Here is a 14,554-nt window from a genome sequence, read left to right as displayed (position 1 = left end):
GGGAACCCCCCCCCCCCCCCCCCCCACTAAATAGTTGGCTATGTCGGCATACCACAGGGTGAGGAATATTCCTAATAGCTTCTCTTCCGGAAAGTACTCATCAATCTCCACAGTCATGTCTTGCCCTTTTTCATTTTCAAGTCTAGATAGATGATCCGCCGCATTGTTCTCCGCCCTTTTCCTATCCACAATGGTCACATCAAACTCTTGTAGCAATAAAATCCATTGTATTAGCCTCAGTTTTGCTTCCGATTTTGTCATGAGAAACCTTATTGTGGTGTGATCGGTGTGCGCAATTACTTTGGACATCAAAAGGTATGATTTAAACTTGTCCAATGCAAACACGATTGCTAACAACTCCTTTTCGGTGGTGGTGTAGGCTTTTTGTGTTTTTCTTAGCATCCTACGTGCATATGCAATAGGATGGAATGACTTCTCTTTTCTTTGTCCCAATACTACCCCGATGGAAAAATTGTTTGCATCACACATAAGCTCAAATGGTTGATCCCATTTCGGTCCCACAAGTATCGGGGTGTTTACCATGACACCTTTTAGACTCTCAAATGCCTTCATAGGTTCATCATTCATAAAAAACAAGGCATCCTTCTCAAGTAATCTCGTACGTGGCCTTGCAATTTTGGAGAACTCCTTAATAAACCGGCGGTAAAACCCCACATGCCCGAGAAAGCTCTTCAACGAAGTAACATTGTGTGGGGGTGGCAAAGTCTCAGTCACTGCCATTTTAGCTCGTTCCACCTCTATCCCTCTCTTGGAAACCTTATGTCCAAGTACTATGCCTTCCTTAACCATATAATAACACTTCTCCCACGAGAGTGCTAAATTCATCTTTTGACATCGCTTGAGAACCTTCTCCAAGTTCATTAGGCAACTATCGAATGTGTCCCCAAAGACGGTAAAGTCGTCCATAAAGACTTCGCAACGCATGAAGGTGGTCGGAGCGCCGAATATGCTAACAATCCCCCTGCCGTGGGAAATGATGACAATGCTGATACTGAGGACGAGGATGGAGGAGAGCCGAATGTGCAGCAAGAGTAGGGTGGGCCTAGCACGCAGCAAGGTAGACCGACCATGATGGATTGGGAGTGCACCCGAGCTTTTCATTTGCAGTTGCATCAGGATCAGATGGACTATTTGCAAGCCCATAGTGTGAGGCAAGAGGAGCAGATGACATCTTTATATGCCCACCATGATAGGCAAGATGAGGAGATCCTCCGGACAAGGATGGCAGTCGAGCACAATGCTAGGATGATCGAAGAGCTGCAAGCTCAATTGGCTAACCAGTTCCGTCCACCTTCTTTCGGAGATCAATGATGAACCGAACCACCAACCCATAGCAAGAAAAGAAAAAGAGAGGAAGAGAAAGTGAAACAAAAACATTGATTTGTGTTTGATGATGTCCCACTGCAAACATTAGGTTCCCCATGCGTGGGGTTCCGCCTTTTAATTTCTTTACCTTTATGCTTATATTGCTTCTTAGTTTACTTGCTTTATTCCCATGCACTTTTAATGTTTGTGTGGATGTTTACGTACTTGTTAATGTTTTACATTTGTTGTTCTTTAGTTGTTTTACTATAGTCTATGTTTAATGTTTTTTAGCTTGATGGTTATTTTCTTTGTTGCATTTGAGTCGGGCTAAAGACGTTAAACGTAGTGCTCTTGGGAGGCACCCCAAGCTTTATTCAAAAGAAGAAAAAAGAGAGAAGAAAATGAAGAAAAGAAAAGAAAAAAAAAGAGCGTAGGAATAATTGAATAGCTTTCCGATTTGCACCTTGATATTTTTCTATGCTAACCATTGTTCTTGTAGCTTTGATAACGGAGGGCACCCGATGTTGAAAGTTAAAGTGTGGAAAAAGGGATACATACTTGGTTTAGCCTCTTATCCCTTTTCTATTTTATGCCCCGTTTTCAATTTCAAAGTGTGAAAAATGTATGTATAGCTTTGCATAAGTCTTTTACTCAAATGATGAGCATGCCATTTTATTGTGTCTCAAAGGATCAATATAGTTGTAACCCCATACCCATAGTCAATTCCAAAGTGTGGAAAGGGGTTTGTTTTATTTGCTTAATTAGACTCGTGCTCCTTTACTCCATAAAGTCCTCAAGCTAAGGTAACATCGAGGATGATGTTTGGTTTAAAGTGTGGAAAGGACGCACGTTGTGCTTAAATGCTTGATTGCTTAATTTGGTCTTGTGGTCATGATAGATGGGTGTGTTTACCATTTGGAGAGTGATTCATTGTTTGTGCTATCTAGGGAGAGTTTTAACTAGATGCCAATAATTTTTTTATTCTTGAAATATCGTTGGAAAGTTACCTTTTTGCACCCATGAGAGTGTTTAGAACCGAATAGGTTTACATTCTTGCTTGCTTGCATGATGTTCACTTCTTGTTTAGATAGGACCTTATCTTAGTCAAGGATCTCTCGAAGTGGGAGTGTGCACTTCTTAGTTGGAGAAATATATTGTAAGTAAAGCCCTGAATTGAACTAATCTTGGTAGGACATGGGGTAAAAGGTGAGCCTATTGGTGAGCATTAGAGTGAAAAATCCCTAAAACCCTAAGAAAAAGGCACGAGGGGATGTATGAAGAAAAGTAGGAAAGGCAAAAGGCCACTCCTAGAGGTAAGAACCGAGGGAAGCCATCTTGCTAGGATGTGGGAAACCATTGCACTGACCGTCGAACAAGCGTATAGCTCTACGTGAAGTCGGTAATCTACGAGAAATAATCCTAGGAGATGAGAAAACAAGAGAGGGGGTGAGCCGCTTCGCTAGGGTTCGGGTACCCATTGCACCGACCTTCGAAAAAGCATGGAGATCCATGTGAAGTCAGGTGCCCGATGACGTTATCCTAGGAGGTGAGAAGAAAGAGGGGTCGCCCCAAGCCATTGGCGGTGACTAGTCCATGCCCCTACCCTCACTTATCTTACTTGATTGGGCTTTGGCGTTTGGATGGAAGGGTTGATTAATGAGTGTACATCGTTCCCACTAGTGGTTTGCATGCTTGAACATGATGTGAGAAGTGTGTTCCCATTGCTTAAATGTCTATCTATGAAGGGTTTTTGCTTCCTAGAAATATTTCTTGAGTTGTATGACATCTAGCCAACATTCTTTGTAGATAGCATGAAGGATTTCCCCCTCTCCAGTAGCCCTCGCATTCATTTTTGATTGACCGAAAGTCCAAATTGAGTAAGCTTAGTTATCTTGGGGAACTTATGTGCTTAAATTTGAATTGTCTTGCTTGAGGGCAAGCAAGGTTTAAAGTGTGGGAACTTGATAAGCACCCAAGATAACTAGGAATTAAGGTCTATATCGGGTGAATTGATAGCATTTAGTATCCTTTTGTGACTAATCTACGACATTTTATGCTCTAATGTGTAGACCGCGTGCAAAGCTATCTCTTGTGTATTTTAGAATGTTTTACAGGTCCCGGGAGCCACTTGGCAAGGTATAAGGACATAATGAGCATTTGAAGCGAAGAAAAAGTCCCGGGACAACCGGATGACACATCCACACGTGGAGCCAACATGGAACAATTCCAGTGTGCGTCCACGCGGCACTCCACGCGTGGTTGGCGTGGATAAGCACGTGGACAGGAAGTGCGGGACGAAAATTAAAGAGGGCAATTTTGGGAAGGCTATTTAAGGAAGCTAGTTAGGAATTTTCAGGAGGTTGGATCATTTTTAGAGTTTTACATTTTTAGATTTACAATTCTTAGAGAGCATTTTAGAGAGAGAAATATCTAGAATTCCAATTTGGTGAAGGATTGAAGATCAAAGTTGAATTGAAGATTGTAATTCATATTTCCTAGGTGAATTCTACTTTTAATCTCGTTTTAATTTCAATTCCTATTGTTATGCTTGCCTAGTGTGATTTCTCATATCTAATTGTGGAATTTGCTTCATGTTGTGTTGAAAATCTATTCTTGTCTTCGATTGTTGAATTGATTTGATCCTAAGGTGATTTGGCCAATCCTTTAGGAGTTTGAGATCGTGAGTCGATCATTAATTGTTGATTTCAGTTAAGAAATAGCTTTTGCAACCTTAGATCCTATGGAATTCCATAATTGGAGTAGTAGGAATGTGTGAAGCTTAGGTGTTTGATAAAATGTCTCTTACGGCTTTTGGTTACTAACAAAGTACTCCTAAGCCTAAGAAGCCTTAGTACACTAATGTGGAAGAGGATTGTGAGATCACACTCTTGAATAACCAACTTGATTGAATCTATCTTCCATTGCTTAAGACACACCGTGAGGAACCATAACTAACGCAATTCACTCCCTTGTTTACTACAATTTCTTATCTCACATTTGTTTACTTCACTTGATTACACTCTCCACTTGCAAATGTTACTCTGCGCATCTCATCAATAACCTCGCATGTTCCATCGTGCATTCGTTTAAATAAAAGCTAAGCAATCTTCCGCATTACCTCCTTCGAGATCAACACTCGGGAAGTCTTAACTCTTCGTTTTAACCCCTTGCATTCAAACTTGTATTTATCGCTTGTAATAATGATTTAAGTATACGAAGAAGCAAAATATCAAACAAAAATTATGATATGTAAACAACCTTTCAAATATCAGGATATTTAAATCTTAAAGTTATTAATGAAATTAAAAATAAAAAAATAAATAAAAAATAAAAAAAAAAAACATCACCCAAATCCAATACACATTGAATGACGAAGAGTTTCAAAAAGTAATTAATAAAAATATTTAATCTGCAAAAAGTTAAGCCCCAAAAACGACGTAGTATTTACTGAGCGGAAAAATGCAATGATTTCATTGGCCAATATGTTATGGCTTAATTATATATATATTCTATACTGAATGTATGAATAGTATAATTGTACATTATTAATATAATTACCTAATAATTATTATGGTAACTAAGAATTTAACTACATAGATATTAATATAATTGACAAATAATTATTATGTTAATTAAGCTAATAAATACATGGATATTAGTATAATTAAAATTATACAATGGTGTCTCGTCATTAATATTATTGTCAAAATGGACTAATAAAATATATGCGCCCATGACTTAATGGATAAGGTGCTTGACTTCTAATCAAGCGATTGTCGGTTCGAGTCCCACTGGGTGTGTGTTTCTTGAAAAATTTAAGGTATATACTACTACAAGTATAATTAAGCTATATTTAAAAAAAAAAAAAAAAGATTAAAGTATACTACTATGAGAACAAAATAAATTATCATTCTCATTCTGCCGTGTGATTACTATAGTAATTTTATGGTATTCTCTATGTACATATTTTTTTTTTATATTGAACGTATAAAAGTGTACATATATTAGTATAATTGACTAATAATTATTAGGTTAATTAAGTTAATAAATACATGGATATTAGTAGAATTACTACCTATATTTTACTCGTGTATTGCACAGAATGGATTTGTTATAATATTTTAAAAATATTTGGATCGATATACAATTATAAAAATTATAATATCGAATATTATATAGTGCAATTGATAAAATTGATTGGATCAATTATGTTTTCTAATGTTTTCCTTGCTTGAATTAGAGCAAATAATTGTCCAATTACTCATGCAATGCACGGATAATTTTTTTATTATATATTTAGATAATAAAATTAAAGATGAAATTATAAAAAAAAAATCTAATATTGAACGCGTACATTTATTTGATTATACGATTATTGTAAAAGTATCACTCAATTAATAATTGCAATGCAATCTACACTTGATCTTCTTCAAATCCTTGCTCTCTTCACCTTTCTCTCTCTAAAAGTTTAACCCTAAACTCTCTAAACTAAAAAGTGGAATTTTAGAACTGAAGATGAACTCCCTTCCAAGTTGAATTTGCCCCCTATTTATAATCCCGCGTTTTTGCTTTTAAGTTGTCCCGCGTGGACACGGCGTGGGGCGCTACTGGAGTCGTCCCACACCGGTCTCCACGCGTGGGACAGCCGTGCACAGAATGTTTTCCCTTCTCCACATGCTCCTTTACTTGCGCGGTTTGGTTTCGACTATGCCACGGTCGGTCCTTCTCGTTTATCTTATGCATCGTCTCATGACCTCTTAATGACTTCGAACCTAGTGAATTCCTTTCAAAACATTCTAAAGGTAGCATTCTCACAAATGTTAGCACATCGAAGCGTGGATACCACATATTGTTTCACTCAAAGGCATTAAACGATATCAAACAACCCCTTAGTAGACCGTAGGAGTAAGTACTTTTGGCACTTACCAAAGTTTCCACACTTTAGGTTGCTCATCCTCTAACAATTCACAATCGAACCCAAATTATTTAATAAGTGAGAAGGTATCTACGTTACCCGATCAACCAATTAGTCAAGTAGGCCTAGGGTGTAGACAACCGGATAGGGTGAAATCCTCTACATTATCTTCAAAGGATGATAAATATGTGTCGTACACTCTAAGAATATACATATAAAGCAAAACCCCCGAGGTCACATTTTGGTTAATCAAAAGCTCACATTTCACATCATCAAGCATGCAATCCAAAATTTGATTCACCTCTCATTGTGCAAAGGCCTTCTAGCCAAGCCGCCTAGTGGGAAGATGGGCACATTATCAAAAGAGTAAAATGACTCTCCGATAGCCCTGATATTCGTTTTTGACTGACCGAGAGTCCAAATTGAGTAAGCATAATATCTTGGGAACTTATGTGCTTTAAGATGAATTCTCTTGCTTGAGGGCAAGCAAAGATTTAAAGTGAGGAAACTTGATAAGCTCCCAAGATGACTATATTTAGGTCTAGATCGGAGTAGTTTTAATAGCGTTTCGATATCCTTTTATGACTAATCCATGACAATTTGTGCATTAATAAGCTAACTACGTGCAAAGCTATCTGTCGTATGTTTTTAGAACATTCTACAGGTCCCGGGAGCCGCTCGGCAACATAAATGAGCGTAACGAGCATTCAGAGCAGGAAAGAAGCCCCGGGAGGCCTAGGAAGTCCCATCCACGCGTGGAGCCCACGTGGATGAATTCTAGTACCCATCCACGCGTGGATGTGCACATGGACGAGACAGTGCGAAGGAAATTAAAGTAGGGCAATTTGGGGAGGCTATTTAAGGAAGATAGATAGGATTTTTCAGAGAGTTCCTTTTCTTAAAGAGTTGGAGGTTTCCAAAATAGTTCTCTTTTAGAATTCTTCATAGACAATTCCTTAGATTTACATTTTAGAGATTTCCATTTTGTTGATGAAGTGAAGATCAAAAGCTTGGATTGAAGCTATAATTCCATTTTACTAGGTGATTTCTATTTTTATTCTTATTTTTATTTCTATTTGCATTTCTTATTCTTAGATTGAATTAGGTTTATGATTTTGGATTCATGAATATGCTTAGCTAATTCTATCTAAGGATTGAGTTGTGTGAATCTATGCTTGCTTAGTGTGATCTCTCAATTCTTATTGTGGACTTGATTCATTTGTTGTTGGAGATCTATTCTTGTCTATGGATTGTTGATGTGGTTTGATCTTGAGTAGATTTGCACAATCTCTTAAGAGTTTGAGATCTTGACTCTATCATTATATTGATTTGAGTTAGGATATAGCTTTTGCAACCTTAGATCCTATGGAACTCCTTGATTAGGAATATTAGGAAGGTGTGAAGCCTAGGTGTTTGATAAAATGTCTCTTAGGGTTTTTGGTTGCCAAATGGTACTCCTAAGCCTAAGAAGCCTTAGTACACAAAGGAGGAAGAGGATTAAGAGATCACACTTTTGAATAGCCAACACGATTGAACCAATATTCCACGACTAAAGACACACAGTGAGGCAACATAGATAGCACAATTCATTCCCTTATTTCCTATTACTTACTACTTAAATTTTAGTTACCTATTTTGCTCACACACTTTCTAAATGCCATTCACACTCTTCAACAACCTCGCATGTTCCACTACGCATTCCTTTGATTAAAAGCATAGCAATCTCTCGCATTGTCTCCTTCGAAACCAACACTCGGGGAGTCAAGACTCTTCGTTGTATTTCTTTTTTTTTTCATCTTTTGATAAACCAATCACCATCGCTACCCTATACAAACCAACTTGTCATCATACTTGAAGGAAATCCAGATAAAAGAGCCATCTCTCTTTTTAAAATTCATCCATCTCTTGAAGGGGTCGTCCACGTCTAGAGAAACTCTTATTTGGATATAACCCTTCCAAGAACAGCCAAAATTGTTCGGATCACTACTGACAAACGAGCCCACATACATACATACATACATACATACCATCAGCGCTCTGTGAGAAGACGAGCCACCAGTGTTTAGCACATATCATCAGCGCTCTTCAAACTAACTCCTATAGTCAGTTGAGATACCACAATACCGATGATTTCCTCAACATTGATGGTGACCGCCACACACAGCTCTTCCAGTTCGTAAATGTCCATGGCAGGGAAAGCGTATGTAACGTATAAAAACCTAGTAAACTATAAAAGAAACCAGAACCCTGGTAAAACCCTAAAACCCTTACGAGAGGGAGAGAATGCTTTCTAAAGAGAATAAAGAAAGAGAAACCGCGAATGTGACATGCATGTGCATATGAAAATTCCTTTGTTCTCACTCAATGCTACACTTTCAACTCCTTCTGTCCTTATTCAGGGAGAGATTAGCCTCTCTTTTCAATGGCCTTCAATTTGTGAAGAATCAAAAGAAGATTGATGGAAAGAGAAGGTTTAAGAGAAAAAGAAAGAAACAGACGAAGATGAAGAATAAAGAAAGAAAGAAAACATGAAGAAGAATAAGGGGAAAAAGAGAAGGTTTCCTTGCCAAAAAAATGTTTTTTTTTATAGTTTTATTAGGTTTCTATGAATTTTCTCACAAGAAAGCTAAATATATTGGGGTTCCTTGATAAAGTAGAAACCCATTTATGTTTCTATATTTAGCGGGTCAAGTTTTCCAAAAACCTTTGTTGGTGGTTGTTGTTACAAACCACTTTCAAATATGTTTAGTAATCATGGTTGCAGTAAGTGCTAGGCGCCAGTCGGGCAGTAGAGAAGCACCTAGGGCCTAGCCGACCTAGGTAGCCTAGCCGGGCGCCTATGCAGCTAAATAAAAAAACACAGTGCACGTGCGTGGGTGTATATATATATATATATATGTGTGTGTGTGTGTGTGTGTGTGTGTGTATATATATATATATATATATGTGTGTGTATATATATATATGTATATACATATATATATACATATACATATATATATATATATATATATATATATATGTATATGTATATATATATGTATATGCATATGCATATGCATATGTATATGTATGTATGTATGTGTGTATACATAGGGAAGGGTTCAAGTGTGGGTATACCTTCTCGTGCGGTTGTGCGGTACTCACCTTAAGCATTAAAATGGCGCACCTTAAGTACACAAACCACACACCTTAATCTAAGGACACAAATCACGCACCTAAAATTTTTAAATGGTGCACCTTCAGTTAAGAACACACGTTGCGCACCTTAAGTACACAAGCCACGCATCTTAAGAACACAAACCACGCACCTAAGGTTTTAAAATGGCGCACCTTAAGTTTCAACAACTCACGCACCTTAACAAAGAAACAACGCACCTTAAAAAGAAAAATAACGCACCTTAAGAAGGAAAACCACGCACCTTAAAGAAGGAAAATCACGCACCTTAAGAAGAAAATTGCGCACCTAAAGCCACCGTACAACCGTACGAGAACTGAATTCTACATACATACATACATACACATAATATATATATATATATATATATATATATATATATATATATATTTATATATTTATTTATTTATTTATTTATTTATATATAATATGAAAAAATTAACGTGGCCGAGCCGACCGAATTAACTCAGTTAACTCGATCGAAACGGACGAATTAACTCAGCTGAGTTAGGCGTTAGGCGATTGAGTCGGCCAAATAGGTGCTAGGCGAGCACCTAGGCGACGAGTCGCCTAGGAAGAAATTTTCAACGGTCTAGGAGCACGTAGACCGATTTTTGGAACTACGGTGGTAATACTGTAATACTGTAATAGTAAAAAAATCACTTTTAACTAAAAATTTTGAGCTTCCAATTGTTCTTTTCATTGTAAAAAATATCGAGTTTTCTGAGTGTCAAGTGAAGTCATATTTTTTCTTTAGACATACTCATTAGTGTGCGTATGAGAGAATTCGGCGGGGACGGATTCCTAAGTAAAAAAATGAGGACAGAGAAGAACCGATTTATCCATTTAGGTACATTAATGATTGAAGATTGCTAAAAAAATAATAATAATAATAATAAGGGAAAAAGGTGTTGGTCATTTGTATAAATAAATAAATATTGTAAAAGTGAAAGTTTTTAATAATTATAAAATTAATTTTGTGTATTGATTACCTAAAACTCTCAATGATTGATGAACTTTGTTATGACCAGTCCTCACTTTTAATAAGAATACCTATCGACTTATCGATAGGGGATCGGAGTTCAAATGAGAACAAAACTCTCTAGTCAAAAGTGAGGACTAATCATAAGCGTCCATCAAGGTTCTTCAATCATTGAGTTTTAATATAAAAAAAAATACATGCTTAATTTTATAATTATTGCAAATTTTCATGATAACTACTCCTCCCGTGAGAACTACTCCCATCTGTCTATCTAAGATGATCAATGGCTGAATTTTTTTTAAATGCTGTAACATTTTTGTAATTATAGTTGTGCATTTGAAAAAAAATAAAATAAAATTGATAGTGGGTTTGGAGACAAGTTTGCAAATGCACAATTAGACATTACAAGATGTACAATAATTACAAAAATAGCATCGTGTTTTTTTTTTTTACCAATACATGACTGCGTTTGGACAATGTTTCGAGACATACAATCAGTTATCCACGAATACACAATCAAACATTATAAGATGCACAGTCATTACAAAAATGCCCACTGTATTTTTTCTTAATTTTCAATGGGTGATCATCTTAAATAGATGAATGAGATTTGTTAGGAAATCAATATATATAGTGTTTTATTTTCATTTCTGCATACAAATGCAATTGAAAGCTAGACAAATTCGAAAAAGGATTTCACATTGTATGGCTGGACAAGATTGTGGGCTCCATTCCAAAGCAATCTAGCAGACATCAGGTTGGACTTCTCAGTAGGGTGACCATTATCAAAAAACAAATAATCTCCAACGTTTTTGCATAACTCATACTCTTTTAGTTCCCCCCTTTTACCTCCACAGCTAACCAATCCTCTAAAAGGACCACTTCCGCAGCATGCTGTCTTCGTCTCTTTGAAACCTTAAACCATACAAATAACATAAATCCTATAAGTATTTAATTATGAGCATGTGGCAAGGGAAAAGATGGGCTATTTAACACATTAACGTACCATTTTTCGAAGGATTGTCAATTACATTTGTTGCAGCCGTGAACAATTCAAAATATGAATACTTAAATCCTTGTAATGTCTTCTCCAGCTTGCTGAGCTTTTTGGGTAAAGCCTTATTGTGCTTCTTCGCCCAGTCGTTGAGTTCCTTCAAACAGCCACTACTATTCGTCTGTTGAAGGTTTTGAGCCCTACCAGATGGGGAGCAGCCTAAAGCTCCCACAGACAAAATCACAAATTTCCTTCCTCCTTCCTCGTATATATCCTACATACATACATTATATTGATTGAAATAAATAAGCACTATTTATTGTCACATTTGTGTGACACCGTTTTACAAATATTTATTCTTGAAACGGGTTGATTACAAATGAAATCAAATACTTATACTGAAAAATGTAACAAAGAGTATCAATTAGGAGTAAAGTATTTGTTACCTTTTTTTTATTAAGATGTAAAAGTATTATATTTTTTCTTATGAGTAACAAATACTTTATACCTGATCAGTATTAAATTTTTTTGAGTATAAGTATTACATTTCATTTGGTCTTACCCCGTCTTACGGACAGGGATCCGTGAGACGAACTAACACAAGTTTTTATTGACCTATTGTACAATACTGGTAAATGAAACTTTAAAACTTAATAACGAAACAATATAAATTAAAATGTGAGGTCATGGATTTGAGCCCTAGTGAGGGCGGTATTGAGTTTTTGTACTAAATAGATTGAGAAAGCTACTTTGTTACAGAGGCAGTAGAGAAAATGTACCTTGATAACAGTAGTGAGATTACCGATCACCATCTCCACATATTTCTGGCGAGTATATGAATTAAGGATGGTGGAATTTGTAGAAAAGCGAAAGGCGTAGTCATTACTGCCAATGCTAAACATGTACACAGCATTGGATATGAGGGTCTTTGATTCTTTGCCCCCCAACTTCTTCTTCAATTGTTGCGCAACTTTCTTGAAATACCCAAGTTGTGTTTTCAGATCAATTACCTGCAGAATTTCAATTAAATATAGGTAAATTAAAGCAACTTACAATACCATAATTCATTTCATATTATATATATCATCATCACTCACAAAGCCAGACAAGGTTTCCACAAGGCTACCGGCACCAGCTGATGCAAAGTTGACTCCGTTAATAAATCCCCGATGATCAGCTTGGAAGTACGCCGGAATTAATGGTAGTTTGGCAAATTGAGCTGTGTAATTAACCAAATACTGAAGTTAATTGTATTACATTTGATAGAATAAGTATTACATTTCATGTTAACATGACTTGTCTCACGGATAAGGATCTGTGAGACGGTTTTACACAAGTTTTTACTCTAAAATTAACGATGATTAGTTAAACTAAGCTAGGCCTACCAATAAAATCTGGTATGAGACGACCATTAGAAAACCTGCCGGTGGGGTGCTTGAAATATGATTCACCATAGGGTGGAAAGTTAGCCTGGAAATTTGTGGTAGTATTGATGTAGTTATTGTTGCCCGGATCAAAGAGTGAGTCCCCAAACACAAAGAGGGCAACTTTATGTTTCTTGTGAGAATGATGACTATGATGGGCTAAGCAATGCACCGCAGTAGTTAAGCTGCCAATCAAAGCCAAGGCATACAAATATGAATACAAACAACCCATTTCAAGGAATTATTGAAGTATGAAGTTGATGGACACTTGGACAGGCCATTTCTGGTCTTCGGGATGAATTTATAATACCATTATTGCCTTGGATAGTTGGATTAGCTAGCCTTAATTACAATGTTTGACTTTTGCTTAACTTTTGTTGTTGTTGGGATGAACTAATCAATCAATTGATATAAGAATTGGAAATTCCTTGAGATTCTTCGTTTATATTTCTTTTTTATAAAAAAAAATAATATCCAAGTTCATTCTATGAGTGCTTTTTTTGTACTTGCATCTTTGAATGATGTTTCAAGACAATAATTTTTTATGCTAGTGACAACTGACAATGAAGGAAATTTTATCCAATCTGGTCAGCACTTTACTCCTTAATTAGGTGGACTCGATGTGAGGAATGAAGATTAGTCTTAGTATGATATGGATTTAAAGGTATCTCCTATACTGAGCGGTCGGAGATTGATTGAAAAGGCAGGCTCAACCGCCCCTCTCTCTTAGGGTCTGCTTAAGGCACCTTATGTCCTGATAAAAGAACGAGAGAAATTTATTTCCTCAATTTAATTTTCCGAGTCATAGGGACATTCAAATAAATGAAATTTGACTTTTAACTACCATTTGTTGTGTGCCACGACAATTCTTTGAGTTGAACTAATTTTTATACTACTTTGAGTCCTTTAATTTGTTTACGGCGGCTTCTTTGAATCACCTTTCTGAATCCATTTTTTTTAATTCATCCCCGTAATATGCGAAATTCAGATCACATACACACTATTATTCACTAAAAATAATGTTTTAATAAAGCAGTTTTGTCGTTGACTTCTTAATACGAGTATTTATATATTCTTTTGTATTAGGAATATTTTTGTATTCTTTTTTATTGCTCCTTTAACATAATAATATAATATACGTAATTTTCACTATTTTCATATAAGTACTCTTTGTTATATACTCAAGTGTTTGATTTCTTGTTTATAGCTAACCCTAATTTGTGTGATTAATCCATGTATGAGACAGTGATATGACTTGTGCGGAAAATTAAATAAATAGAAAAGTAAATGAGTCAGAGTATTGTTTACCTAGTTCGATACAATCATATCTACGTCTGAGAATCACCATCAGTGAGTCCAATTTACTATTTCAACACCAACTCATGCAGATGGTAAGAGCACCTTCTCAAGCCAATGTGTGATATATATACCACACGGTACAACCCAATTTGATGAAGCTATAGAGATTGTCGAGGCCGAAGATCCGTGCTTCAATAGTCCAATTAAAAGTTCTTTAGGAGATCCACGTTGTTGTTGTCCGTCTCGCTAACTCACCCTCCACTGTCCAAGAGATAAAGACTTTGTAGAGTTTCTTCTCAAGTTTCTGCTTAAACTTCATATCATCAATAGTATCTTGAGAAGATCATTTCTTAGAGTATTTCTTTTGTAAATTGTAGAGAGTGCATTTCAATTCTTGAAGTTTATGCATTGTAGTTCTCTTCTTGTTGTATGATGT

General features: G+C 36.3%; 1 protein-coding gene and 1 non-coding gene across 2 annotated transcripts; one reads left to right on the top strand and one right to left on the bottom strand.

The window, feature by feature from the left end:
• The first annotated feature begins 5,053 nt into the window (after positions 1-5,053).
• TRNAR-UCU lies at positions 5,054-5,126 on the top strand. The gene has a single exon. It is a non-coding gene; the product is annotated as a tRNA-Arg (tRNA).
• A 5,948-nt stretch (positions 5,127-11,074) lies between these two features.
• Positions 11,075-13,051, bottom strand: LOC116029579 (GDSL esterase/lipase 1-like). Its single transcript, XM_031271630.1, has 5 exons — positions 12,781-13,051; positions 12,493-12,614; positions 12,175-12,405; positions 11,408-11,669; positions 11,075-11,316 (listed from the first exon to the last, which is right to left on the bottom strand). The coding sequence occupies exons 1-5, from the start codon at positions 13,049-13,051 to the stop codon at positions 11,075-11,077; spliced, it is 1,128 nt and encodes a 375-aa protein (XP_031127490.1).
• Between the last annotated feature and the right edge of the window lie 1,503 nt (positions 13,052-14,554).

This window comes from Ipomoea triloba, chromosome 9, assembly GCF_003576645.1.
Source record: "Ipomoea triloba cultivar NCNSP0323 chromosome 9, ASM357664v1".
In the NCBI taxonomy this organism is placed as follows: Eukaryota; Viridiplantae; Streptophyta; class Magnoliopsida; order Solanales; family Convolvulaceae; genus Ipomoea; species Ipomoea triloba.
This window is presented reverse-complemented; position numbering and strand designations above follow the sequence as displayed.